The sequence below is a fragment of the Magallana gigas genome, chromosome 4 (assembly GCF_963853765.1).
Source record: "Magallana gigas chromosome 4, xbMagGiga1.1, whole genome shotgun sequence".
Taxonomy (NCBI): domain Eukaryota; kingdom Metazoa; phylum Mollusca; class Bivalvia; order Ostreida; family Ostreidae; genus Magallana; species Magallana gigas.
The window spans coordinates 9,082,038-9,109,558 of record NC_088856.1 but is presented as its reverse complement, the minus strand read 5'-3'; the positions used below and the strand labels follow the sequence as shown (position 1 = coordinate 9,109,558).

The window sequence follows — 27,521 nt, the reverse complement described above, 5'->3', positions numbered from 1 at the left end:
TACTAAACTCTATAAAAATGCAATTTTTTAAAACCAATTTTCTTCAATATAGTTTATTTGACATTGTAAAATATAAATATACTACTAGAATTAATATGTGATGCAGAATTTTCAGACTAGAGGTGACCCAAAATGACTATACCCAAAACCTCAGGAGCGAACCTCATTAATAAACAAAATTTACCTTAAAGTAAAAGTTTTAGGTAGCTAACTTCATATATTCTCCTCCTCCTCCTTCTGAAAACAATTCTATATGAGCCTGCATTTTTACATTATTTTCATCACACAAACCCCAATTGTTGTCAGAAAATGTTCCAAGTCTTTCAAGTTTTTGACTCTACGGGCTTTATGAACTGATTTTACACAATTACATGTAAGTTTAGTACCCCCGGTGGAAATAAATCAACCCTTGGAACCCCTGGAAAAGATGTCACAGCACAGCACCGCCGCAACCCCCCCCCCCCCCCAACAAAAACATGTCAAATTATTAAAGTGAAATCATACTCATTCTGGCAAAGAAAATAAACAATAATTTGTGAGTGTTTAATTATCAAATTGAAACTTCACATACTAGGATTTCTCTACATTAAACTTATTTCAACGGTATAGTTTGAAGAAAACCGGCCGCCGAGGGTTCATTTGTGTACACAACGTATAAAAATCTCATTTTAGTCACGTTCCCCGTGGGTTCAAATGTGACCGATGAACCTTTGAGTACTATCATATATTATACATGTATATGTCACAAAAGTCTAACTTTGAAGACTTTCTTAAACGTTTACTCTACAAAATCCCTAAGATCCGGGAGTTTCGCACCCTTGGCCCCCTGGGTCCAGGGCGTGGCAACAAGATCCCCTGTCTAAACATGGCGCCCCTCTAAATTAAAATCCTAGATCCGTCCTGGGCTGATATCTGGAACATTGGGGCGAATCTCAAGAGCGATAACTTGGAGATTTAGACAGCTGTACGACGAAGGATGGCCGACCTAGACGAACAGATTGTGAAAATATCGGAATTTTTAAAAAAAGAGCTGAAGCCGGGTGATGTTTGGTAAAAATTTCTTGTACCCAAAACTTTGTAGTTTATTTTTATGCAACTAGAGTCTATATATAACTGTTACTATACGGTTTACTCAATGATAGAATGTTTTGTTTACAAGTAATTCTATTTTCGGTTTAAACAGAAATCGCACAGACACCCCGTGAAATATACATGTATTTCCTCTAATTGTATTTTTAGGTAGGGGGTATATATATTTTTTATTTTTTATTATTCTATTTTTTGGAATTCTATACAATATTAAATGCAGACACAACTTTTCTCGCAGCAAACATATTTTTAAAATTTATATTTAATAAAGTAAAATAACATGTATTAAAAAGTTTAGGTAATTTAAATGTTTATTGTCAAATTTTCATCCCATAATATTCTTTCTGCAATTTATCATCAGGGTTTTATGCTTATTTTAGCAGAGTTACAGAAGATATAAGGAAAGTAGATGGATATATGTGGAGAAATTAAGTGATTTTAGGGTTATAAAGAGGGAAGAATAGCAGTCATGTAAATGTATGGTGTCGAGCAGGTGGAGGGAGACTTTGAAAACTTTTATTTATTACTGCTTGACCCCATACTGGAATGCTATACTTCCATCTTTGGCGCGGAAGGCTGAGAAGGCCTCCTAAGTGTATCCAAACATGCAATCGCAGGCACGCGTAGCATCGTTTTTGAAAGTGGGGGGGGGGGGGAGGGGGGGGGGCAGACTCATCCCAAAAATCTTGACAAGCAAAAAAAAAAACGTAGTATATTACTTCAATTTTACTCCTCCTTCCCTTATTTTCATATCAATTTTTTTACATACTCCCAAAAAAGTGGGGGGGGGGGGGGCAACTCCATGATAATTCAATTTTTTATATGTAAATTTGTTGCTGCGATTGGCCCCCCCTGATGCTACGTGCCTGAATCGAGAGAACGGAATGATTATTCCAGAATAAGAAGGGTTCCAATCGAGTGCGCCCCTGATGTGACAGTTTAAAAAAAAATTCAAGATGGCGGCGATGTGTAGGGGTGTATTCGTTTGTTCATTTGATGATTCTAACTTGCTCGTTTGCAGTGTAAAGATCTCCGGTAGATCTCCATTGTCTACTTTCCAAATAGCAAGTAGACGCTGGAGATATCCTGGATCAGTTCTGGAGATAGCAAACGAATACACCCAAGCTTATTAGGTAGAGGGTACATATTTTTCATTATGAGGAAAATATATAACGTCAGGTGCCTGTGAACAAAATATTATTTTTTGAGGCGCCGTTTTAATACATGTATTTTAATTTTTTTTAGGCATTGTCTGTGATCAGAAATAAAAATAAATTATATAAATTCTCGATTTCTTACAAAATAATTGGCATATAATTATAAATTGTAAGTTAATTTGTTGTTTAACATATACATAAACACATTCATACCTACATTTATAAACCCATCATGCACCTCATTCATTCATACCGATAGACAAACATAAGTATAGAGTTCTCATGATCCAGCCCATTTGAAAGAACAGTATTATAATTAAAAAGAGTACAAATAAATAAAACACTAATAAATAAAAAAGTCAAAACAATTAAAAGCTATAATATAACTGAACATAAGAAACGATTTTACAATTTTAGTTGTATGAAAAATCAGAACTAACATAAAGAATATGAAAAGCTACATTAATGTCATCAAAATTAAAAGTTTAACTTCTTTGTTGAATGTATCTTGGACACTGAAGAAAAAATTGTATATTACCTTAAGATTCAGACCCACAGTTTGTACATCGACTATCATCGATTAAAATATCCTTAAATAAATGGGCATTTAAATTGCTAGCTTTATTCCGTAATTGACATAAACTAATATTTTCTTTCCTACTGCTAAAACTGTACTGTTTGTAAGTTTTGGGTATATTTTGGTTTTTGAGTTTTGACTTAAAATAGACAAATATGATGAATGTTTTATTTCTGCATCAATATTATTCCATAATTTAATTGTAGACGGAATAAAGCTATTGTAATAAGAAATAGTCCGACATAGTGGCAGAGAGTAAAAATTGCCATTAGACCTAAATAATATGCATGTTCAGTTCGAAAGTATGGTTGAATTAAGTCTAACAAGTACTGCGGTGCTAAACCATGAATTATTTTGTAGACTATAATGATCTGATGTTTATCCCTTCGAGATTGTAGGGTTTCCCAGCCAAATTCACTACATAAGATAATTTTAAAAAAATTAACTCTCAACCCTGTTATTATTCTGGCTGCTTCAATGTGTACGTTTTCAAGCAATTCAGAGTTTTCTTTGGTACAGTTGCGCCCAACACAACATCACCATATTCCAGTATTCAATGTAGGTCTGTTGCAACCACTATTGAAATAAAACCACTATTGAAATAAATTATTTCAATAATGGTTGGGAATGCATTTCATTAGAAAAATCACTTTGCAACCACTGTTGCAATAAAACCACTACATGTATTGAAATAAATGATTTCAATAACGGTTGGTAATGTATTTCATTTGATGAATCACTTTGCAACATATCACAATATTGATAGTACAATATAACATAAATTTTCAATGTAATTTTCATAAAGAAACTCATCCTAAGCTACGATTGAAAAAATAAATTTAATAGTAGTTGTCTGATAAAAGCCATATATATTTTAACCAGTGTTTCTCTATCAATTGTATGCTTGAGCAATCAATATATTCAACCTTTTGCATGCCTTTTCATAAATATCATTGATATGATTGGACCAACCACCATCAGACTGTAGATGCAAGCCTAAGTGTACATGACTTTATGATTTCACCATTATATCCAAACAGAATTGCAGGGTAGTTTATATCTTTTCTCGTAAAGTCAACATTTAAGATATTTGTTTTATCTTCTTTGATATTTTTAAAGCATTCTATAGAGTTTGGCATCTTGGTCTTATTCATAAACTTGAGGGGCTAGGTTTTGGGGGTTACATATTAGGCTGGATAGAAGATATTTTGACTCATAGGGTACAGAGAGTAACATCTGAAAGATTTACATCTACATTTCAGATGTTAGATGCTGAGGTTTTCAAGGGTTCAGTACTTGGTCCTTTCTTAATCCTGCTTTATATTAATGACATTACCAATGACATTTCAAACAATATTAGATTATTTGCAGATGATACCTTATCAATTACCAATGACCTTGACATAAAAAAAAATTGGTCCAGCACATGGGCTGTAGATTTTAATGCAAATAAAACCTCAAATTTTTATGTGAAACAAGAGACTTATTAGGGTCTCATGAGCATGCAGCCAAACAGCTTGACTTGGCTTATGATTTTGCTCAAATAAGTAAGAAAATGATTAATTTATTATAGTGACAAGTATTATGATAACAAACTGTACATCATATATAATACACAAAATAATGAAACACCCGGCCCATCGGGCCTATATGTCACTGCAAATACAATTATAACATATATACACATATTACACGTTGCGGTTTTTTAATATATTAAATCTATTTCTATTACTGATGACATGGTCCTGTTCTCTGAATCTGTGGAGAGTCTACAATGTCTTTTGAATGAACTATATAGCTATTGCAATACTAGGAAAATGCATGTTAATGCGGAAAAGTAAAAAATTGTGATTTTCAGAAATAATGGCAGAGTAAAAGATAGTGAATGTTGGCACATTGGTAATGATGTTTTAGAAATTGTAAATCAATTCACTTACTTAGGAATACTTCTCAACTTTAACAACAAATTTACCAAAAATGAAAAACAATTATCATAACAAGGTAGAAAAGCATTGTTTGCACTGAGACAAAATATACGGGGAATGTCTTTTAATATAGAAACTTTATTGTCGCTTTTTTATTGTTTTATTAGCATGTGCTACATAAAATATAGTGGTTTTAAAATAATGTTGTTTTAAAGTATATCAATTGGAGATAATATAAATATAATTAATAAGGAATCAGTCTTTGAATATTATGAGGTGATAATTTCGGTCGGAGCGTTGTCAAATCTATCATAAAGCCCTTTGGGCTTTATTGGATTTGACCACGCCCTGATCGAAATTTAATTTATCACTTTATAATACTCAAAGAATGATTCCTTATTCCTTAATTAAGAAACAAACAGAATTATTCGAGAAATGTAAGGTTAATTTTTATTTTCAACAAACGTTACAAACGAATTACTATTTGTATTACTGTGTATATCAATAGGTATCTAGTTTGTGCCGGTTGGTTCAAACAATGGAAAAAGTATGTTGGTTTTGAAGATTGTGACAAGACATACAAGGGAGAGCACGACGCTTATCCTGGACCAATAGACAACTCAGCACTCCAGAGGGGTAATTTGGTGTCAGAATATACTGTCTTTTGCCGACGTTAAAGAATTATTTTGAATAAATGGTAATACTATACTAACATAAATAATATTAAATCATTATGTTTGTGTTATCATTCAAAGAATCTCTTTCTGTCATTTTTTTTTTACAAAATGTCTATATTGTTGATGAAAGAACTATAAGCCAGTGTTACAAAATATACATGTATGATTATATATATATATATATATATATATATATATATATATATATATATATATATATATATATATATATATATATATATATTATATATTATATATTTTAAATGATAAACATAAGATACGATTGATTCATTTTAAATAGAAGTGGAGGGTGTATTACAATTGAAAGACCATTTGGTTAAAGATTTGGATTATTGCCTACTACCAAATGAGGGATGGCAATTTTTGGTGCAAAATTACGGTACATTAAACATTTGTAAGGTAAGTTTTTAACTCTTTTTAAAAATATTTTTCTAAGATATTACAGACCTAGTTTTATCCAGATTAAGTTGAATTTTTCAAATGCAAACAGTATTATAAACGTTAAAAGTTAAAAGTAAATTTATCAATCATAAGCATATTTCAAAGACTTTATTAAGAAGAAAATAGTATATGTTATCTGATTATGTACATAGGTGAACATGCATATCTTTCTTATCAATGTTAATGTTCAAATCAGGTCTGTGTCCGTTTCCGACAATTTCATATCATGGCACAGCGATGGGAAAGTCTTGGAGCAGATTAAAGATCTTATTTTCATTTTAATGAATATTACGATGACATTCAAGTTTCAGCCCTATTTATGTCATAAGTTGATTCCCAATGTGTTTTTTAATCTAAAGGACACATTACAGAGAAAAGTGATTGAGCAAGGAATGTTCGTAAAGCATTGTAAAGTGGAAATTTACCTTATGGCACTCAAGCTCCAAGATTCCAGGAAACAACAAGAAATACATCATATAAACATGAGCAGGGTTGATACAATAGGTTGGTACATGTATTTGTATCCTGTAATAGCAGTTATTATAACTTAGTTGATCATGCACCTCCGAGTTCAGCAGTTTCATTTATTTTATTTATCGCGATGGTCATTTTTTTCTATGACTACTCAATCTGCATGATATTAACCTTACGATACATATTTTTATCGAAGGGATACATGATTTGACCATGAGATATACTACGTGTTTTTCACCTCATGTTTATAAAGAGTTGATTAATCGTTAAAGCCTTGTATTTAAGACTTTAAGCAATCCAAATATCAGTAAAACCATTCAATTTTCTTTCTTAGGGTCATTAGAACTGGTCATGAGGGATTTGTTTGATATACCTGACGATGTAGAAGTTCGCTTGTGGAACAAGTATATGTCCAACACTTACGAACAACTGAATAAACGCGAACAAACACTACAGGAGGCGGGTCTTTATAGTGGTCAACTAATGATAATAGAAGCACGGAACAAAGACGGGACCTGGTCGAGAGGAGGGACTGGTAGGGGGTACGTACAATAAAAAAGTTAAAAAGCATTTAACTCTTCAACTGTCTATATATTATGATTTTAGATGAAGTTAGATTACACTATATGTGCGAAGCTACATTTTGTTCTCAAAATTTGCATTAAAACTTTACTGTAGCTTCAGAGTGACAGGAAAACAGAGGCAGAAAATAAATAAAGAAAAGGAGAATCAGAGACAAATTGAAATGCAAAGGTACAAAAACACTGTCCTTGTTTTTAGTCCTCTACCGGTAAACCGAGAGGGGAGCATGGTCTTTTTCGCGGTTTGTCAGTCATCCTGTTTCCATTTTGTTTTAAATCCCTGACGGTTTTGTTATGATTTGGCGAATTAATTTTAAATTAAGGATGACGTTTACTCAGAATGAGAAAAAATTCCACTGATGATAATGAAAAACCAACTATTGTGTGTTATAGACCTAACATGGTTGTGTTATTCTTCACTTTCAAAAAGGAGGTCAATGACCTACTTTTTGGGTTAATGACCATTGAATATTTTTTGAAAATTTAAGAAAAATCTATAAAAAGTTTACACTATGCTTGAAATTTTCTTAATTCTGAAAATAATACAAATTGCTTAACTCTTTAACAAATGAAATACAGTTTATGAATGGTAGTGACATTAAATAAATACAAAGCATTAAGTTTTCTCTCACAATTTTTATAGATATTCTAGTTCGAATTTCCTCTACCAGTTTTCAAATTATTACCCATTTTTGATTCAATATAACAAAAAACTGAATGATGATAATGTTAAAACATTTATAGTATTAAATCAAGTATAATGACCTTTCACTGCTAGTATAAAATTTATATGAGGTCAATGATCAAAATTTTGAGATATGGTGTCTTTTATCATTTTTAAGTATTTTTCAATTTTTTTGTAGTGTGTGCCAAACGATAATCTAAACGAAAAAGCAAGATAAAACCAACATAAATTATGCAAAATTAAGTTGACTAACAAATAAAATCCTAACTTTAAATATAATAGTACTATCAAAAATATTTCAGTGGAAAACAAAATTTGAAAAATTTAGTCCGAATTTCCTCTGTTTTGCTAAAAGTCAAACTTTGTCAGAGCCTAATTCCATAATTTAGTAAAAATATTGCTTTTTATATCAATAATAATTCATTTCATAAATACTTTTTGTATCTAAAACAAATTTTACTCATGAAATTGAACTTATTAACAATCCGGATTTGAGAACTAACTCAAACCCTGAGTAAACAACGTCCTTAAAGATGCCTTACAAATAAAACTTGGCTTTTGTTACTTTTTATCATCAGGTATAGCCTTAGCCCTACGTAATTAATTTTTAAATCTGACTCTTATTAACGATCAGGTTATATTAAAGTTCCAATAAATAAAGGTAAGCAATTATCACTCATCGAGATCGACTTGCGATACTTTTTATCTACAGGTTTTAAAGTTATTATTTTTAGAAAATCGTTCGTATTCATGATTGGGTTAGTGCTACGCCGGTGCTTCCATTTACCCATCTTCGCTAGCCAAGGGTTTTCGGAGTCCACTCCGTTCCCCAAAAATTTTACTTAAAAAAAAATTTGTATAAAAGTTTATGGGAAACGAAGTGTACCGAAAACCCTTGGCTAGCCAAGATGTCATTTACCCAAATGGAACCAAATGGACCCAAAGATGATGAAGAAATTAATTTTAAACGAGTCGCCTTTTATTAATGATCGAGTCTGTCCTTTTAAAAATCTTTAACAGAATTTTCTCCCAATCTTTTTGGTACATAATACGACATTTATTCTAAAATTGGGTGGTTCCGGTAGGGGACATGTATTGCTTATGCAGTACTCTCAGAATACCTCCTAATATTTACATTTATCAATGTCTTTGTTTGTGATAACACTGCGAATTGATTTTTTACTATTCAGTCCAATAAATTCAAATGGGTATTGTTGGGGCGCAAGCGGGATTTGCATACTTAATATTCTTATATTTAATCGTAATTGCTAAAAATTAATATATAAATACGAGGGTTGTTCGGAAATTATTGAGACAAATCGATTATTTTCTTTTTTAAGTAACGAATTTTGGTGAAAATTGGCATAGACAATGAAGAAATACCAACAAATAATAAAACAAAGTAATATTAAAGGAATATTTAATATTTTGTTTATGACAGTAGATAAACAATTCGGTGGTCGGGGTACCCGGCGCAGCCATGAACTCGGAGATTAAACAACTTAAACATCTACTTTATAAGTGTCCGTAGAATTACAGTTAATAATAAAAGAAATCAAATTAAATATGTTCATTTTGCTATTCTTTGCGACTACTTGTTGATTAAGTTTCACTGATGTTCGAGTTGAAATACGGATATGGTACACATATATTTACCAAACAATAAAAATCTGACAACGACTTTACATTGAATTTTGACGTCAAGGCGGCGCAACGAAAACCATTAAACTGGTGGAAATCTCAGAAGAAGACCTTTTAAAGCCACGCAATTGCGTAAAAAAACTATACGATGACAAGACAAGGTATAGAACTTCAGTTCATCATATTTTTTTTCACTGATTGTTTAACTAAACTTGGGCCAAAGGGATTAATTAACAACTTTTGACACACTAACTGTTGTCAACAGTTCTAAAATATGTAAAACATGACTGCAGGAGACATTCACAGTAATTAGACTTTCGTATAAAAAATAACTCGATTTTTTCTCTGAAAAAACAAGAATGAGAGAAAATGTAAATGATGACATCTTGAAATTAAAACAAAAGATGAGAAATAAAGAATAATTCTTATTTCAGTTCGTTTGTAAGGTGTTTAAAACACGGGAGCAATAAGAAGCGTTAAAATGACGTTGCGAAAAGTTTGCGGTTGCGCCGGGTTACAGGACGAAGGCACGTTGGTCAGCTTACTAGGAATGATCTATTCATTCCATGAACAAGAAACTTTTCACATTGATAAACTCTATCCTGATTTACGTTTTGGTGAAATTTCAAGAGTTTATCTTTTTTACTAAAAGACTAAGAGAAAATGTCTCAATAATTTCCGAACAACCCTCGTATAAGTAATAAGGAATCACTCTTTGAATAATATAAGGTTATAATTTCGGTCGGGGCGTAATCAAATTTATCATAAAGCCCTTCGCGCTTTATTGGATTTGATCACGTTCCGACCATATTTATCACCTCAGAATATTCAAAGAATGATTCCTTTTTCCTAATGTAAAGATTTTTATAGCTGCAGGTCTGTAGCTCCCGGCGCGCAAAAATCTGCGCTAGTTTTGACTAATCTTATTTCCCCACAAATTTTGTGGGGAAAAATAGTACCATGAATTATATTAAATTCTTCATGCAATTTACTACTGATTTCTTCTCTTTACTTATCTCACACTTTCCCCGGAACACGCTAACTGACCTGGGAAAATGAGGTATGTTAATTTCACGTCGAGATCGAGAGTCGCCATTTTTACATGTAAACAAACTGCACAACATCATTTTACGGAACTGGCAATGGTGTTTTAAAGAACATCAGAGGCAAGTAAAGTGACGATATCTGTAGTAAAATGTCCAAAGAGTTTTTTGGAATCAATTTTTTTTTACAGAATGTGTTCGAAAATAAGAATAATCAGTCAAAAACTAGCGCAATTGTTTTGTGCGCCGTAAATTGTAGTTTTTTACTATGGGAGGCACTGTATCTCCCAGGTCGTCCATCCAATTTTTTTTTCTGACTGGAAGCTGCAGACCTGCAGCTAAGATTTTCATAGTTCGTCACTTTTTGATTAAAGAATACTTTTATTTTCGCCGTCTTACAGTTAATATGTTATTTAGCAAGAAGGACGAGGTCAGAGCACAGGAACTTGTGTTGTGTGACAACCCCGGATGTAAAAAACCGGTTAAGCTGCACTGTGTCCAATGTCAGGAGAAAACATGTAGCGGCTGTGCAGGTTCTCACTTACTCAAAAAGTCAAAGAAAGGTCACAGTATGGTAGAATATAAAGACAAGACACACCAAGGAGATATATTGTATTGTACAACTCACGAACACGAAAAGTGTGAGTTGTACTGTGAACAGTGCGAGATCCCAGTTTGTTTGAAATGCCTTTCTGGGAAATCTCACAAAGGACACGATTACACAGAGACATCGGCTCTGTTTGATCTCAAGAGAACCTGCGTCATAAAGGAGAGAGACAGCATTAAAAATCACATCCAGCTACTGAAGGGACAGAAGGAGGTACTGGACACGAAATTGAAGGAGACCAAAGAAAAATACAAAAATCTTGTCACGGAGGTAGGGGTTAGAAAAGAGGGGATACTAAAAGCTGTAGAAAGAGCGGCCAACAACAAAGTACAGAAAATTGAGGATCTGAAGACCTTGGATATCAAACAAATACAGGCCCGAAAGGAGGAACTCGAACAGCAGATTGCAAAGGCCAATGCTGTATTGGAATCCCGGGAGGGTTTGCTGAAGGGACACAATCCCAGCGAATTGTTTTCTTTTGAATCCAAGGCTTCTGGTCTCAAGGACATTCCCGAAATGATTGTCCTAAAAGAACACAGTTTTAAGAAAGGGTCGTTATCAACAGAGGTAATCGAGAGTGGATTTGGAGACGTCGATTAGCATTAGAGAGAAAGTTACATATACAAGTGCAGACATAAAGTGACGCAAACTTTTTACCCTTTAGAATTAACATAGGATTAAAAACTTTTTCTTTATTATGAGAATATGCAACATCTTCATGCTGATACTAATTTCTTAGGAGCATAATTATCAATTCTTTTGATATTCCACTAATTGCAGAAATAAGTGGTCTCTCTGAAGGTGACCTATATATGACTCTTATTGGTCGCCATACATCTACTCCGCTGGACAAGTCACTCCATGCGTCCTTTTACCTGACCAATTTTCGTTAAGTGCGTTCATGTGCTGCCCGATACTTCAGAGCCCTCCGTTCAAGTGCAATGTGAGATCATCAGTTCCAGTTCTGACGAAATTTTTGTGAACAATAGTGCAGTATACAATCATGTATATTTTATGTATATATGTTTATGTTAGTCATCTTTTCTTTTCCTTTCACCCTTTTCCTTATTATTTGATGTTTTCTAAACATGTATAACTTGTATGTATTTTCATTATTTCCTTAAGGAGGAAATTAAGTATGAATGTGTAACCGAGCAGTAAGGAATTCCAAAAGACAGCCGTTTTGTTTAACAGATTTGTTAAACGTTTTAAAGCATTGACCTATAAACAAAGAAAAATACATTAGACAAAATACAATTTTACATGTACATTCAATATGTTTTAGTTTCGATAATTCGTTGATAAAAATGCAACCGTTACTTCAGTATTCATTTATATGGTAAAACATGTTTTGTAGCAATTTAATATTAGAACTTACAAACAAGTTTCAGAAATTACAATGGCAAGATTATCTGCAAAAATACGATAAAGTATAAACCTTGCAATTAAAATAATATGCCCTAATCACTATCATGGTAGTAAAGAAATATGTAACTTAAAATATAATATTAACCTACCACAAGATGCAGCTGATATACACTGGATTGTCCGACGTCGTTAAAATGAAATACTGCCCAATTGGACTTAGGTTGAACGGTTACTTATACTATTAGAAAATCAAATTTATTGGATAATATTATGAACCAATGAAATTAAAGAACCATACGCGCGCAATAAAACTTTAGATGAATAATATTTAAGAATGTACTGCACAAAACGTAAAAAGAAAATCCAAAAACGAATAAATACATATGAAATAGATAGTAATAATCTGTTCTACCACAAATAAATGAATAGGAGATTTTCTATGTAATTGTGATTGCAGTTCCTAGCCCTAGAGGAATAGGCAGTGTTGAATATTATGTCTTTGAAAAGGTGGTAGTTTTGCAGCTATCTAAGGCGCATTTCCCCAAAAAATCACATAGGCCATCAGATAGACCACTGTCTGTGTGGGAAAATATAACCATATTTGATCTAGTGTGTCTTACCATTACTAACAGGTAAAATATTTATTTACTTTTACAGGTAAAATTTATAATTTCTAAAGATTTTTTTTCACTACATGACAGTTATGAAATTCTGTAAGTTTTTATTACAGGCATTGAATTTCAAAAGGAAATTTTCTCAATTGAAATATTTAGACCGGATATGGGTTTTTCTAGGGAATTTTATTTCGATTCCTTTCCAAATGCATAATCCTCTAAAAATGAATTGATTACGGTATATCATTTTTTTATGGGATTTAATTTTTGACGGTAACTATTCCATGCACCTGCCAGGTAAGATACATACACACTAAACAAAAGTTGTTTTAAATGGTCTATCATATAGTATATATAATAATCTTGCTAGTAACTTTGTGACATTGGCCTAATTATCTGGCACAGTGTTAATATTTAAATTTTAATTTATATCTCTCATTTTAAAAAAATTCTGTGTGTAGAAGATTTTAAAAAGACAAGGCCATTTTAAGTTTCAAGCCCCTATTTCGTGCAACTCAGTACCGTAATTATCGTGCATTAATAACAGAACAGTGAGAAGTAGTACTGTATACACTTGATTAACGAATCTATACAGAATTCTATCATTCAATTAAGTCGATAATCACACCACCCGTGCAAAATTAGGTCACAAAATCAAAAGTAAAAGTTTTTAAGAATTGACATCCCAAAAAATTGATCATTTAGAAAGAACGTCTCAGTATATAATTTTGTTTTTACATTAGAGGATATAATATAGAAACGTCTGTATGATTTCCTTTCACTATAATATGTAGCAAAACCATCCTCTTCACAATGAAAAGACTTGTTAGGATAAGGTCAGGTATGTAATAACATTACACTCTGATTTTTTGAAGATGTTGTTTCTTGTCATAAAGCTTAAAATTCGTCTAAGGCCACTAAGGTTCCTTGAGCTAGAGTTATTCCTCTTTGATTGATTATTCAACTGTTGTTGGGCGTGTATTGCCTAGCTATTTTCAATATCCTTACAATTTACATTGTTACAGATTCTCCAAGTAAATTCTAACCATATCTATAGTATTTATATTCAAGTCTATTTAAATATCAGCACACTAACTGTGGACAGTTCACCAGTCGGTTTTAATGTTTTAATAAATCGATGATTTATTCATTTGATGCGATGTAACAATATGTACGTGTTCTTACTTCGAAACACTGAAAGAACATAGTGTTTATCATATTAGTAATTATAATTTTTTTGTAAATTCTAAAAATATCGTTTATATCTTTGAAAAGGTAACAATAAAAATATATATCCGTCATCATATGAGAATGTGTCGTCTTTACCTTGGTGGACCCGGAGTTGGATGGACCTTTTTCCGTATTTATTTCAAGGGGGTGGGATTTTGCATGATCAGGAATTTAAATCATTTCTTTTGTCGTTATGTTACAATTCAGTAAGAGCGTTATTTAATTTTTTAGCATCATGTACGGCTGATGAAACAGCTATGAATTGATCGGTATAGGGATATTTAAAAAATTTATAATTGAATATAGGAAAGTTACACATGTACCTGTCGGCGCAAGCACCTTGATTTCAAGACTAAACAGTGGGTAATCTTTAAAAAGAATCCACAAAAACAAGATGAATTTTCTCTAAATGAATTATACATGTACCTTGTAAGGTTATTGGTATTTTTGTTTATAAGAAGGAATGGAATTAATTACAGAAACGGAGAATTGCAAACTCGAAATATCGTTTCCAATAAGAAATGTACAAAAAACCGTATTTTAAAAATTTATATCAGCACATACTAAAGGTATATAAGGTTTACTTCACTGTGAATCAAATCCGCCCTTTGTGTATAACTGTAAAACAATCTAGGCTCTTCTTGATTTCAGTTGAATGGACCACTTATTGAATTTCAATGTGGCATATTATATAAAGGGATCGATCGCCCCACTGTAGGATAGCACCCGATCGATTTCTCTCTTGGGTAGACAGAGCGGCTCCATTGATATAAGTCTGCTAAGCAACTCATCTTTCTCATTTTCTCTTCACTTGCATCCTTAAAAAAACTATACAGATTATGACAAAAGACGTAAAAGGAGAGCTATTCTGTACATGCTAATTAATGAATAAATCATATGTTAACAGATTGCTCAATACCTCGGAAGTTCTACCACGTGTTTCCCCAAAGAAGCGATAGTTCGCGCATGTCAGCTCGCGTGTAGAAGCATTTTCTGCGGAATCGATAAATTTCCATCTCTGAATTACAAATGGCGGCGAGGATCAATAGCTAAATTCTCCGACAATAGCATTCTAATATACAGACCGTGTAAACATAGCGTTTAAGATACAGTTTATCAATGCAATTCCATTTTTATTAGCGCATATTGGTATTAGTAAAGAAAAAGCTATAGCCCATGTGTTATAAGGACACCTTCTTTATAGTGAATTATACCATGTGGTCCGCCTTCCGATAGAATTTTTTTTCTCCGCGAATCAAGGATAGTCGTATTCTGACCAGGTTGTGCGAAGACAACATCAAATGGCAAATGGGATTTGACGGCCGAGCCTCGATGCACGAAAGTCGAAGACATTCTACCGTGTTATACGATCGCCAAAGAAGAGGAAAAGGAAGAAAATTATTGAAATTCGCCAAGTAAAATCAATACACGGGTTTGGGAGCCGGGAAGATTCTTTTCCCGGTCAATATGGGGAGATCAGGCTTTCTAAAAGATGTACGACAGATAATCAGGGGACTTATTTAGAACGGAATTCGTGGAATCAATGGTACTAGCGTATGTTTTCGTTTTCAATGTCGCAGCCAGCCAATTCTACTTAACATGGATATATCGTGTACAATCCTGGATTCTGTCGATTACAGCACTATGTATCAACCAGTCTGTGTTTGTCGGATTTGTGTGGTTTCTATTTGCATACATCCTTTACAATGTCAGTGGAGCCAAAGGCTTGTTACACTTCCTGTCACGCGGTAGGGAGAAGTTATTATTTTGTGTGATGGGGAATGACACCAGCAGTATCCCCTCAGAGGCCACGACCCCCGTCTCCCCCTCCTCGGAATGGCAGTCCGTCTACTCCATTGGATCCAAAAGACGGTCCTCCGTTTCCTCCACGAGACTTCCGTCTCCATCAGAGCCACCGGAACCGGATCTTAGTCATCTATCAGAGGATGAAATTCGGACCATCCGGTCCGTCATTGGCCGGGCCAAGACCATGCAGCAGGAGGAACAGCAGAGGATTAGGTAAATATCTCTGAATGCTGAATAAAGTTCAACCCTCCCATATAGTCCTTTCTTGTACCCGGGGGGCTAAGTAATGTTATACTTTTGCGGTTTGCATAAACTGTTATATAAAACGTATGTACCTTGGTCACACAATACAAAAGGTATCCTTTGAATTTAATTGTTTATTGTGAGAAATTTTAATGATTTTCTATTTATAAAAATTGCTTTTGCTCTGACTTCAAGTTTCTCGACAGGTTTTCATGCTTATATACTGTTAAAATGATCTCTAGAAAGGATTGAAATCTGAGCTTCAATGTGCGTATAAAACAAAGAGATTTGATTTTACGCGACACATAAAATTTGCATTTGTCTGTGAAAACTTAATAATGGTCCCCTGGAGGTGACTGGCATTTGGATAGAGTGACAATTATGTAAACGTTCTTCTTCCGGCAATCATATGGATTGAACCATCACATCTCTGTCGTAGAGAGAGAGAGAGGGGGGGGGGGGAGAGGGAGATTTTTAATCTTCTCCTATTCAATATTTTTGCAATAAAACGCAAATACCAGTGCTGTTTAATGGTGTCACTACTTAGCTGGATGCGGGTCCTCTTCTGTTATCGTCCCATTCCATTCTCTGCTTTCTATGTACACACTTCATTAATCAGAGCAGAAATATTGACATCCCGTGACAAAGCATTGGTAATGGGTCGGTATTTATTTAAAATTGATTTTTTTTTCAAATAGAATTAAAGCATATGATTTTTTCTATTTTTCATAACATTTTAGTTCCATTTAAAATATCTGTGAACAATTTTTAGACAAAAGCGGATTTGATGAATTCTTATTGAGCGGATCAGGGCGTTTAAGTTCAGCAACGGATTGGTCGGATTTCGAGTTGTTAGTGGTCGTCTAAAGCAATCTCGCTGTCCCTGTATTGTTTTGAGAATAAACACAATTACGACTGTTATTCTCAACTAGTTATCGATTATGTAATAGTTCCATAAGCAGTTATTTAAGGCTGTAATTACTAAGACGAACATCGTCTGCTTCTCTGGTGATTTCAAACGTCTCTACGTCATCAGTAGGAGTCTCGTGCCATTGTTCTCAGGCCGAGCCTATATCATCGTCTGCTCCCGATCGGTCATTCTGTGATCGATTTTCATTAAGGGTCAATCTTGATATCGACTCTGATCAAATAATGCGTCTAGTTCAGTTTAATGAAGCTTCAGACAATCCTTGTACTTCAGGCGTGAACATTAACAAATGGAAAGGTCTCCTGCGCTGGAAATAATTCTTGAAAAAACAGATATCAAATTAAAATTGCATGTAAATTATTATAAAACATTGCTTATATACATACATCAATCAAAGTATAAAGGAATTTTCCTATCAATTATTAATTGACAAAATTGAGACCTATTCTTTACGTGATAATATGTTTCCTTTTAAACTCCTTTGATCTCACTGTCTATGGAAGAGTGGTGTAAGATACAGATAGATATATATATTCTCAACTAATTCACTATCAATATCCGGTGATTTTTTTTAACTTACCAACAGCAATCATCTGCCGATCCAATTTTAACAAAATTTATTTTAGAGCTTATAACCTTTTCAAGTATGCCTAAGCAATTTAGTTTTTTTTCTAATACTAACACGAAATATATTTTTTGGTGTCTTCAAAGTGGTATTTCAGATTGTGCACTCCTAAAGGTCGCTATTAAACGTATTAAGACACTAAACGGATTCTATGGATTCTTGGATGCATTTATTTCTGAATTTGCCGTTATTCCCCCCTCGTAAAGTTCCAGGGCTATATGGCGTTTTGACATGAAATCGTTTGCAGTTCTTTATCGCTACCGAGAAAAAGCCTTTCTCTACTGGCAGAACCTGGATCAATATTGCATTATTCTATGGAGAAGGTGTTTAAAGTACATTTATAATTTGATAATGCTGCATCCTAAGCAATTTCACGCTTATCATTCCCATGTTAGCCGACTGTAATCTACCTCAAATGTTGATCTCTAAAAAGATCCATATTGATTTGTACGATTGAAAGTCTACGTCGGGTCCTCTTTGTCATGTGCTTTACATATACCTGGACGCTTTGTGCATAAAGACGTGCGGAAGCTTAAACATTAGTCAGAGAGTTTGACACTTTTATCTTCTTCTCTCTATGAATTGTACTTATCCCAGCTTTGCCTGAAGGGGTTCACGTAACTGCATATTTTAACATGAGGGAAACACCGGTTATTGGTTAAAATGTTAGCTTCAGACTTCATTGTCATATACTGGTTAATGGAAACCATACCTTCATAAATCAAAGTACTGATAGTTCTGAAAAGCTCTAACCCAGCCTCTGTACGTATATAACATATTATGTATATAACATTTCATCTTCTGTATACGCACTATATTTCCTCATCACTGCGTGGCAGCCCCTGCAATGATGTATGTAAGCCCCGTACATTAAATTCACAATAGTCCGTACATTAGATTTATAATAGCCCATGCAGTTATGTGCACAAACTCCTGTTTAAATGATGTAAACTTCTGCTGATAGGGGGCGGTTATTCGATGCACCGGAAATAGAAGTCTAACGACAATAAAGCGCTGAGCTATGCTTAGCGCTTTAAAAATGATTGTATTGTTAACGATTAGTCCAAACATTTTCAAATATATTAATTATTACTCATCTCATTAGTCTTTTACACCATGGCAATGTTAATTAAACTTTTAAGATGATTTACAAGCTAAAAGTATTGGTTATATTCCGCCTCGAATGTACATGTAACAACAATCGCAACTTTTTCAACAATCGTGTGCATAACGTAAGCCTTCATGGCAATCCCCTCACCTTTTTGGAACTGTATATGGATATAGAACATGTTATTATCTAATGGGATGTTGGTTATTATTTATTAAGTTCAATGATATACTAGTATTCTGAAATATACCACAGAAGAGACATATAAGGCTGTCTAGCCGACACTGAAATTGGTGGGAAGCGACTTCATTTCGTAAAACATTCTAACATTTGGTGATGTTAATATGTCTGAGGTGTTTTTCCTAACTATGTCGGAAAGTCCCGAGAAGTTGCAAATGCGTATAACAGTAAAATTCGCAAAACTCGACACAAAATTTGTAGCATGATAAGTTGTAATATTGTAAATATTAAACCTTCACCCACCTAGTAACTTCGACGTGACAATGTTATGAAATGGCAATAATCATTATACAAAGCTTTATCTGTATTTTGAATACTAAAATTGAAGCTAAGAGGTGTAGCTAAATAGAGCTTTTTTGATACCAGAAATGTGCATCGTTATTCTGCGAACAAGAAAAAACAGAAATCGACCATCGCCATGATAATCACAGTGTCATCACTTCCAATTTATGGCATTTTATTTCGTACCGTGTCACATTTGACGCAATTCATTTTTTTTCCTATCCTTTTTTTGGCATCCATTTAGGAACAGAATGTCGCTCAGTGCAAACAGTGACGGAGTATATATAATAATCTTAAGTGTGAATAGAGGCAATTTTTTTCTCTAAGTTGTCCATTAAGCCAAAAAGTAAACGCGTACAACAGTGGTCACTTTTTATAATCCAGACAAAAGCGGAATAAGGCGACGCTTTACGGCTGTTTATTGCTTCGTTATGATGCAACTGGAAACCAAATCAATCCATTGATATCGAGGCTTGCACCAACGGCTGTTTCCAGGATTGAAGTCCATGCTATCACTTAGAAAAAAATTAATTGGCTGTGTTCCAATGGTCCTCGATTGTTCTAAACAAGCGCCGACGCGTAGTTAAATGTCAAAAAATAGTCGCAAATAGGTCTTGCTAGTTTTAATTCTGTCGTAAAAGGTCCAACAGATAATTTACGTCGATTGTCGGTCTTTCAAGCTTATGAGTGTTGGATTGTAGATTTTAGATATCGAAATGCTGTATGAGAGATAAAGAGAATAAATCTACAGTAGGAGTTGTAATATAACCCAGAAAAGGCCTCTATTCTTCCTTTAACATTTTTTTTCTCGCGTAACCGGCGAATTCTGCATTTTGTTGTTATGTGAAAATCTCGTAAGTCTTGCTTTTATGAAATAAAAGTCTCATTCAAATCCCCAGACCCAGTCCCTGTATGACAAATCTATATTTCTAATCGCACACTTTGAAGAACAAACTGATTCCGTTTTCTGTCTTCCTTCTGGAATAATTGCAGTAAAAAAATCACAAAGACAATATTCGTTTTGCAGTAAAGATGCACAAAAGTGATTATACAGTCAGTGAATTAGACAGCATACATGTATGATGCTATAGAATATAGATACTTTATAATTCAGCATAATTATACAATCATTGAACTTGGACTCTTCATCAATCAACTATGCATGCAATAAGCAGTCAACCAGGACAACTGATAAGGCAAAACACACTGAACTGTGCATTAAACCTAATCTATAGTTAATAAGGTAGAGTGTCAACAGTTTAAGATGCATTAGGCAACTTGTTCAGGTAAGTTTATCACACAATAGTGATGCAAACTTGGTAAGTCTATTATGCATACATTAGTTAAGGCGATTTCGTGAGTCTATCATGCAATAGTCGTAACAACTTAGTGAGTCTATCATACAATAGTCGTGACAACTTAGTGAGTCTATCATACAATAGTCGTGACAACTTAGTGAGTCTATCATACAATAGTCGTGACAACTTAGTGAGTCTATCATACAGTAGTCAAGACAACTTAGTGAGTCTATCATACAATAGTCGTGACAACTTAATGAGTCTATCATACAATAGTCGTGACAACTTAGTGAGTCTATCATACAATAGTCGTGACAACTTAGTGAGTCTATCATTCAATAGTCGTGACAACTTAGTGAGTCTATCATACAGTAGTCAAGACAACTTAGTGAGTCTATCATACAGTAGTCAAGACAACTTAATGAGTCTATCATACAGTAGTCAAGACAACTTAATGAGTCTATCATACAATAGTCGTGACAACTTAGTGAGTCTATCATACAATAGTCGTGACAACTTAGTGAGTCTATCATACAATAGTCGTGACAACTTAATGAGTCTATCATACAGTAGTCAAGACAACTTAATGAGTCTATCATACAATAGTCGTGACAACTTAGTGAGTCTATCATACAATAGTCGTGACAACTTAGTGAGTCTATCATACAATAGTCGTGACAACTTAATGAGTCTATCATACAGTAGTCAAGACAACTTAATGAGTCTATCATACAATAGTCGTGACAACTTAATGAGTCTATCATACAATAGTCGTGACAACTTAGTGAGTCTATCATACAATAGTCGTGACAACTTAGTGAGTCTATCATACAATAGTCGTGACAACTTAGTGAGTCTATCATACAGTAGTCAAGACAACTTAGTGAGTCTATCATACAGTAGTCAAGACAACTTAATGAGTCTATCATACAATAGTCGTGACAACTTAATGAGCCTATCATACAATAGTCGTGACAACTTAGTGAGTCTATCATACAATAATTTAATTCTGGTTGTAACACGCTTTCTGATTGGTTGAAAAATTTATTTTATATCGTATAAAGAATGTTGCCTACGTCATAGTAAGACTAACGTCAAAAACGTATCAATCCGCCTGACGTTACGTTTGAATTTTGTACAATTTGATGTCATTTTATAGATCAAATGACTGGTTTTTATCAACAAATGATAGCAAAAAAATTAAATTATAAGAAATGAATTCAATATTTATTAGTTTTATACGATATAAAATGGTTTGGAACAGTTAACGCTTTTTTATAAACCGCTTCGCGGTTTATAAAGCGTAAACTGTCCCAAACCATTTTATATCGTATAAAACTAATAAATATTGAATTCATTTCTTAAATAGTCGTGACAACTTAGTGAGTCTATCATACAATAGTCGTGACAACATAGTGAGTCTATCATGCAATATATACTGTCGTCACAACTTGGTCAGTCTATCATACAGTAGTCAAGACAACTAATTGAGCCTATCATACAATAGTCGTCACAACTTGGTCAGTCTATCATACAGTAGTCATGACAACTAATTGAGCCTATCATACAGTAGTCAGTATTAGACATGTAATTGTGCAGTTAAAAGCCCTTATCATGCAGCTAGCTATAGAGCATTTTTTCATTGGACACGTCAACCTTTTGAGTATACATGTATAGATTTCATGATTCTAGTATTGTACACACAGTATCACATGTCTTTGCATGGTTTGGTTTGGTTGTGTGCTGTACGTACACTGTATTATCAAAGGAAGACAAGAAAAAATAAATAAATAAAATGCCATTCTGCATACAGTACAGGCAACGCGGATCCCGTGTTTCCCGCGACCCGTCACGGTATAAACACATCGAGGTGATCGGCCAGGTGAGACAGGTATACCGCGTTCCCATCACGGTAAACTCATCATCTACCTGTCCCCGCCACGGTAAAATTATCGATGGAAAAGTATCGTATACAAGCGGGAGTTATCTCCCCGAATGACAAGTAAATTGCATGTTTCTTTATATTTAATGACGATATTTAACCAGATTTTGACAGAGATTATAATCGAAATACTTGGAGTCTTTTTTACTATTTTTTTTAATTTCATAGCTATTGAATAAATTATAAAAGTATTTAACTTAATACTTGTGCAGCAATTGCAAATAAAATATTTTCGAATCCATTATCATATTTTAAAAAGGTCGTTAAATTAAAAATTATCATGAAATGATTTTAATTGCCAATAAAATTATAAATGTGTACGCAGTGTGATTGTGTTTTCTTAACAATTAATTGGTTCGCCTACATTTGTATTGTTTGTTGTTGAAGTCCATGCGTGTCAACTAATGATAAGCAAGTGATTAAAAATTAGGGCTTCCTATAAAATTACTAATCCAGTAATTTTAGAACGTTCCGTTCATTTCTTACAAGGTCTTCTGTGTGTACATTTTTTGTGAATTCACGTTTTAGTGAATTTGTGTTGCGTTACTTTAGGTACATGTATGGCTCGTCGTTTGTCATTGCGCGAGGATTCCCACTTTCTAGTGCGTTACGTTTGCGACGACAATCTTCAAGTGCGAAGCCGTGTGTTCTTCAAGACTCAGTCTGACTTAAATATTCAGTGTGGAAATGAGTATGACGTTCAGTGGGGCCGGCCTGAGGAAATCGATCGAGCTGTGGTCTTGCATACTGGATGTGAGCAGGACATGAGGGCCAAGCTGCGAGAGATGGAAGATAGCGAGTGTCTACCGGCCTCTCCTTCCTCATCAACTTCTTTGCCACCTTCGAATACGCCCCATTGTAATGCGAAAAATCAAATTAACGTGTATCTCTCTGAACTGAATTATAACAAATAAAGAGTAAGGAGCCTTAGAGATACCCAGAATTGCATAATATTATGTAATCGAAAGATATTGTGGGTATCCCATGTCATGGTGTCGTGATGGTGTACCAGCTACCTGCCGTGACGGAGGTTAGCGTTGGCTCGCGACCGAGCCTCTCTCTCTCTCTCTCTCTCTTAACAGAATAACTAGATAAATTTTTTTGAGAAGGAAATGTTGTTAAACCGTTCTTATACATTTCAAAGAAATTAAGAACATGTTTTGAAAGTTTTGCTGTTGATATTTCATGCCGATAAAAAACATTTCAGTAAATGTATTGATATCATTTTATGTGTGCATGTACATTTATTCTTATTGACAGCTACTACAAAATATGTAAACCCGTTTCCTGTTATCGTAACCTTACCCCCCCCCCCCCCCCCACCGCTTTATGACTGTCGGAGTTAACTTTATTTGACTTTAGTCCCAATTGTTTTACACAAAGGTGTGAAACCGGTGGTTGCACTGACAGGAAATCACTCCACGCTTGAACGCACAGAATACACAGGAATGAGGCAGGTAGATAATCTGTGAAACGATTGACCAAGAAGAATTCTACATGCATATCAAACAATTTTACTGATAGTAATATCAAATAATTGATTCATTTTACTGCGTTCTTTAACCGCTAAACGTGTTAAAGATTTTCCTTCCCGCAAAAAACCTCCATTATAAACTAAACGAGAGATAGAGAAAAAACACAACGAATTAAACTTTCCAAACACAGTATATCATGCATCACGAACATTGTAAAAAAAACTTAACTGTTAAACATACTTCTTATTTTCTTTATTAAAAATAAAACTAATAGAACGAAACTTTATCATGGAGGAAACAAGTTGTAGAGCTAGCGGGCTGATTTGATTGACAGATGCAGCACGTGGACTCAAATTTGCAATTGCATGATGGATTCAATCACAGTGTACCATATTCTTTTATGAATACTAATTTTATGAATATTTAGTATTGGATATTAGTATATTTGACATAAGTGTACGTTAATTACGCCTAAACGCCCCCTCTCTTTCTCTCTCTCTCTCTCTCTCTCTCTCTCTCTCTCTCTCTCTCTCTCTCTCTCTCTCTCTCTCTCTCTCCTGTAAGTTGTTGTGCAATTAGACGAAGCCGTACGCGATATAGACTTTTTCTTTGGTCGTGAATAGGTGTGAAAACCCTCAAGGGCATGTCGTTTTCTACCCTAAGTTTGTTAATCACTACATGTATACACAGAAAATGATCGTGACTTAAACTTTATATGTATACACAGGAAACGCATACTGATAACACGTTATGATTCCATGTGCTTTAACGCAGCACTAACTTTATATATGAATGATAATTTTATCATTGAATGAAAAATAGATTTGTTAGTTGATTCCCGACATTTGTTCATTTCTCAATTTAAAACATACACTTGTATTGACAGTTTACGGCGCTATGCGTGTCAACTTATAAAAAGAAAAGATGATATTGCTCTGCATTGATACGAGTTCATCTAATGAAAATATTTAATTTTAAGATTGTTATAAAAACAGGATTATCAACTAATAGAAATAATAACTGAAATAAGCCCGTCAAATACAAAGTTATGTGTTCTTATTTACACATCACAAAATTTAACAGCGTATTAATCATGTTATGTTGTAATTCGAATGTAGTTTCCGATTTCATGATATTCTATTTCATAAATATAATTTATTAATTTTATAATAATATGGACCACAATTTATTTACAATGCAGCTGTTATGCTTAAATCTGAAGTCGCATATTTGATGTGGATTTACGCGACCCGCATTGCCTGTAATGTACAGTACAGGTAAAGTAACAACAACAAGCAGCAGCAGGAATAACGGTATATCACACCGTCGCGGTGTCATCATGGTCGCAATCCATACCGCGATCAAAAACCGCGATGGTGTATCGCGGGAACGATAAAAATACCGTGACGGTAACGCGGGCCAATACGGGATCCGCGTTGCCTGTACTGTATATTGATGTACTTAGGAAGTTCCGAGCTCCGATAAGAGGGCAAATAATATTTCTCCGGAGAATATATCCTCTTCCAGTCAAATTACGTAAACAATCCGACATGATTACAGTGTATCCTGGGAATGTCGCCATTGATTTCTGGATATCTCTCGGGCCCGGACGGTTACCCGCTCCGAATCGACGTGATATGAACAAGAGGCACATTTTGGCACGTTTATTATTCTTTATGAATATATCACGATGCTGAAAAGTGTATATTACAGGGTATTTTTTCTGCGGGACTTGGCTTCATGAATATTCATGATTTACCGGAGAATACAAGAGTGCCGTAAAGTCAGGCATCGAATACATGGCAGTACACACTATCACGTGATCTGGTGTTATTTTTTGGGAGTTGATTTTAATCAACTCTCCTATGCAGTTACGCAGACAAACCGAAAGTGAAAGAGTGTTTGGACCTCAGCACAAATCATTGCTGCTGACAAGACTTAGTTCTTGAAAATAATTGATAAATTCGATGTAATGTATGTTAAAGCATTGTTTTTGAAGGAAACTTATTTATAAATACCTTGAAAATAGTCAGATTTTAAATGGTACGAACAATTTAAATATTTTTTTGTAGTCGTATGTATTCCTACGCCAGAGTTCAATATAGTCTTGTTCAACTCGATGCTCTGCTTTCTCCGTAAATCCTTGTCGGAGATTTGCGGTGTCAGCCGAGCGTTTGGTTGAACGAGTTCAATATTGCTTGGATCCATACAATTTTCGAGAAATATTTCTATTACTGATATATAGTTTGATTGAATAAATTTTATCTTTAAATATTATTTAACATGATTCATATGGGGGTTTCTCGACATTCTTGTCGAAAAAAACTAAAATTCATATTATAAAAATGTGCGTAATTCAAATTAGAAACTACATGTACTTGTCATGCCAAATAACATATTATTGATCATAAAATAAATAAACATCGACAAAATCAACTCCCGTCAGTTCTTCAGTACTTTGTTTCAAATTGCAGCCGAAAAATTAACCCTTGCTGTATGAGAGAGAGAGAGAGAGAGAGAGAGAGAGAGAGAGAGAGAGAAAGAGAGAGAGAGAGAGATATCTGAAAGACCATTTACAGTTTACAGAAACATGTATTGCATTGATCGTACAATCACATAATAGTAACCTATTCCAGGCCTTGTGTTTTCCGCTATACATGTTTTCAAGATTTCCATTTTATAAAGATTTTTCTTTATCAACAATTCTTTTTTCTCAAAAAATGAATACTGTTACAAGGCGGCCATTAACGTATTTAATAATCAGTTGTATTTATAATGCGTTAAAAAGAAAATGACAGTAATCTCAAAAGAGAAAAAGACAAATGTAAAAAAACAGGCATATTGGTGGGTTTTTTAATTCGAATTTTGTTCGTTTTTGTTTTTGAATTTGTATGTTTATTTTATTTTTTTATTTTAAGGGGGGGGGGTGTGGTTGGATTAGGGGGTTGTGTGGTAATGGCTTACTCCTGAAGGATTTTATAAGTTTGACTAAATCATTTCTGTAAAAGAACATTTGAACGTCAACACAAAATCAATCTTTTTGCATATATGATTCTAAACCATCATATACTACATTGTAGTAGTAGAAGAAGGTTGTTATACAGTACAATAAATCTGAAGCTACATCCAAGCTGGATTTAACAGAAGTAATGTTAGACTGTTCAGTTACACAAGCGAACGAACATAAATGGTTTCTCTTTAGCCCCGATATTGGAATCAAAACATAGTCAATGCGCATAAGGCTATCCAGGATTGCGATGCAGCCATACAGACTCGTTAAACTTTAATGAAGATGAGGTAGTAATTAATTAGGTCATGTGGTATTGTTATTTCTATGCAGTGTAAATGACATTATTCCTTCATACGGCGCGCCACCCGTCTAATGAGTTTCAATCCGACACAATAGGAACAAAAACCTCATTAATTTGTGCATCAAAACCCTAG

At 34.0% G+C, this 27,521-nt stretch overlaps 2 protein-coding genes across 12 annotated transcripts in view; both read left to right on the top strand.

The window, feature by feature from the left end:
- The first annotated feature begins 948 nt into the window (after nucleotides 1-948).
- LOC105326675 (uncharacterized) lies at nucleotides 949-11,523 on the top strand. Of its 2 annotated transcripts, none has more exons than XM_066081195.1 (7): nucleotides 949-1,050; nucleotides 5,257-5,384; nucleotides 5,727-5,845; nucleotides 6,247-6,391; nucleotides 6,696-6,903; nucleotides 7,040-7,114; nucleotides 10,729-11,523. In XM_066081195.1, exons 1-7 carry the CDS (start codon nucleotides 977-979, stop codon nucleotides 11,516-11,518), a joined length of 1,539 nt encoding a protein of 512 aa, XP_065937267.1. In that variant the 5' UTR covers nucleotides 949-976; the 3' UTR covers nucleotides 11,519-11,523. The 2 variants fall into 2 exon arrangements, with proteins under 2 accessions (XP_065937267.1, XP_065937268.1); XM_066081196.1 differs by having other exon boundaries at nucleotides 960-1,050; nucleotides 5,313-5,384.
- A 3,631-nt stretch (nucleotides 11,524-15,154) lies between these two features.
- LOC105326677 (uncharacterized) overlaps nucleotides 15,155-27,521 on the top strand; it is a 40,894-nt gene continuing 28,527 nt past the window's right edge. For all 10 annotated transcript variants that reach the window (XR_899901.4, XR_002199422.3, XR_899900.4 and 7 more), the window contains exon 1: nucleotides 15,155-16,149. Coding sequence is in view for 6 of the 10 variants with exons in the window: in XM_020066550.3 (XP_019922109.3) it covers nucleotides 15,674-16,149 (476 nt within the window). In the remaining 4 variants the exon portion in view is untranslated. The remainder of the gene's footprint in view (nucleotides 16,150-27,521) is intronic.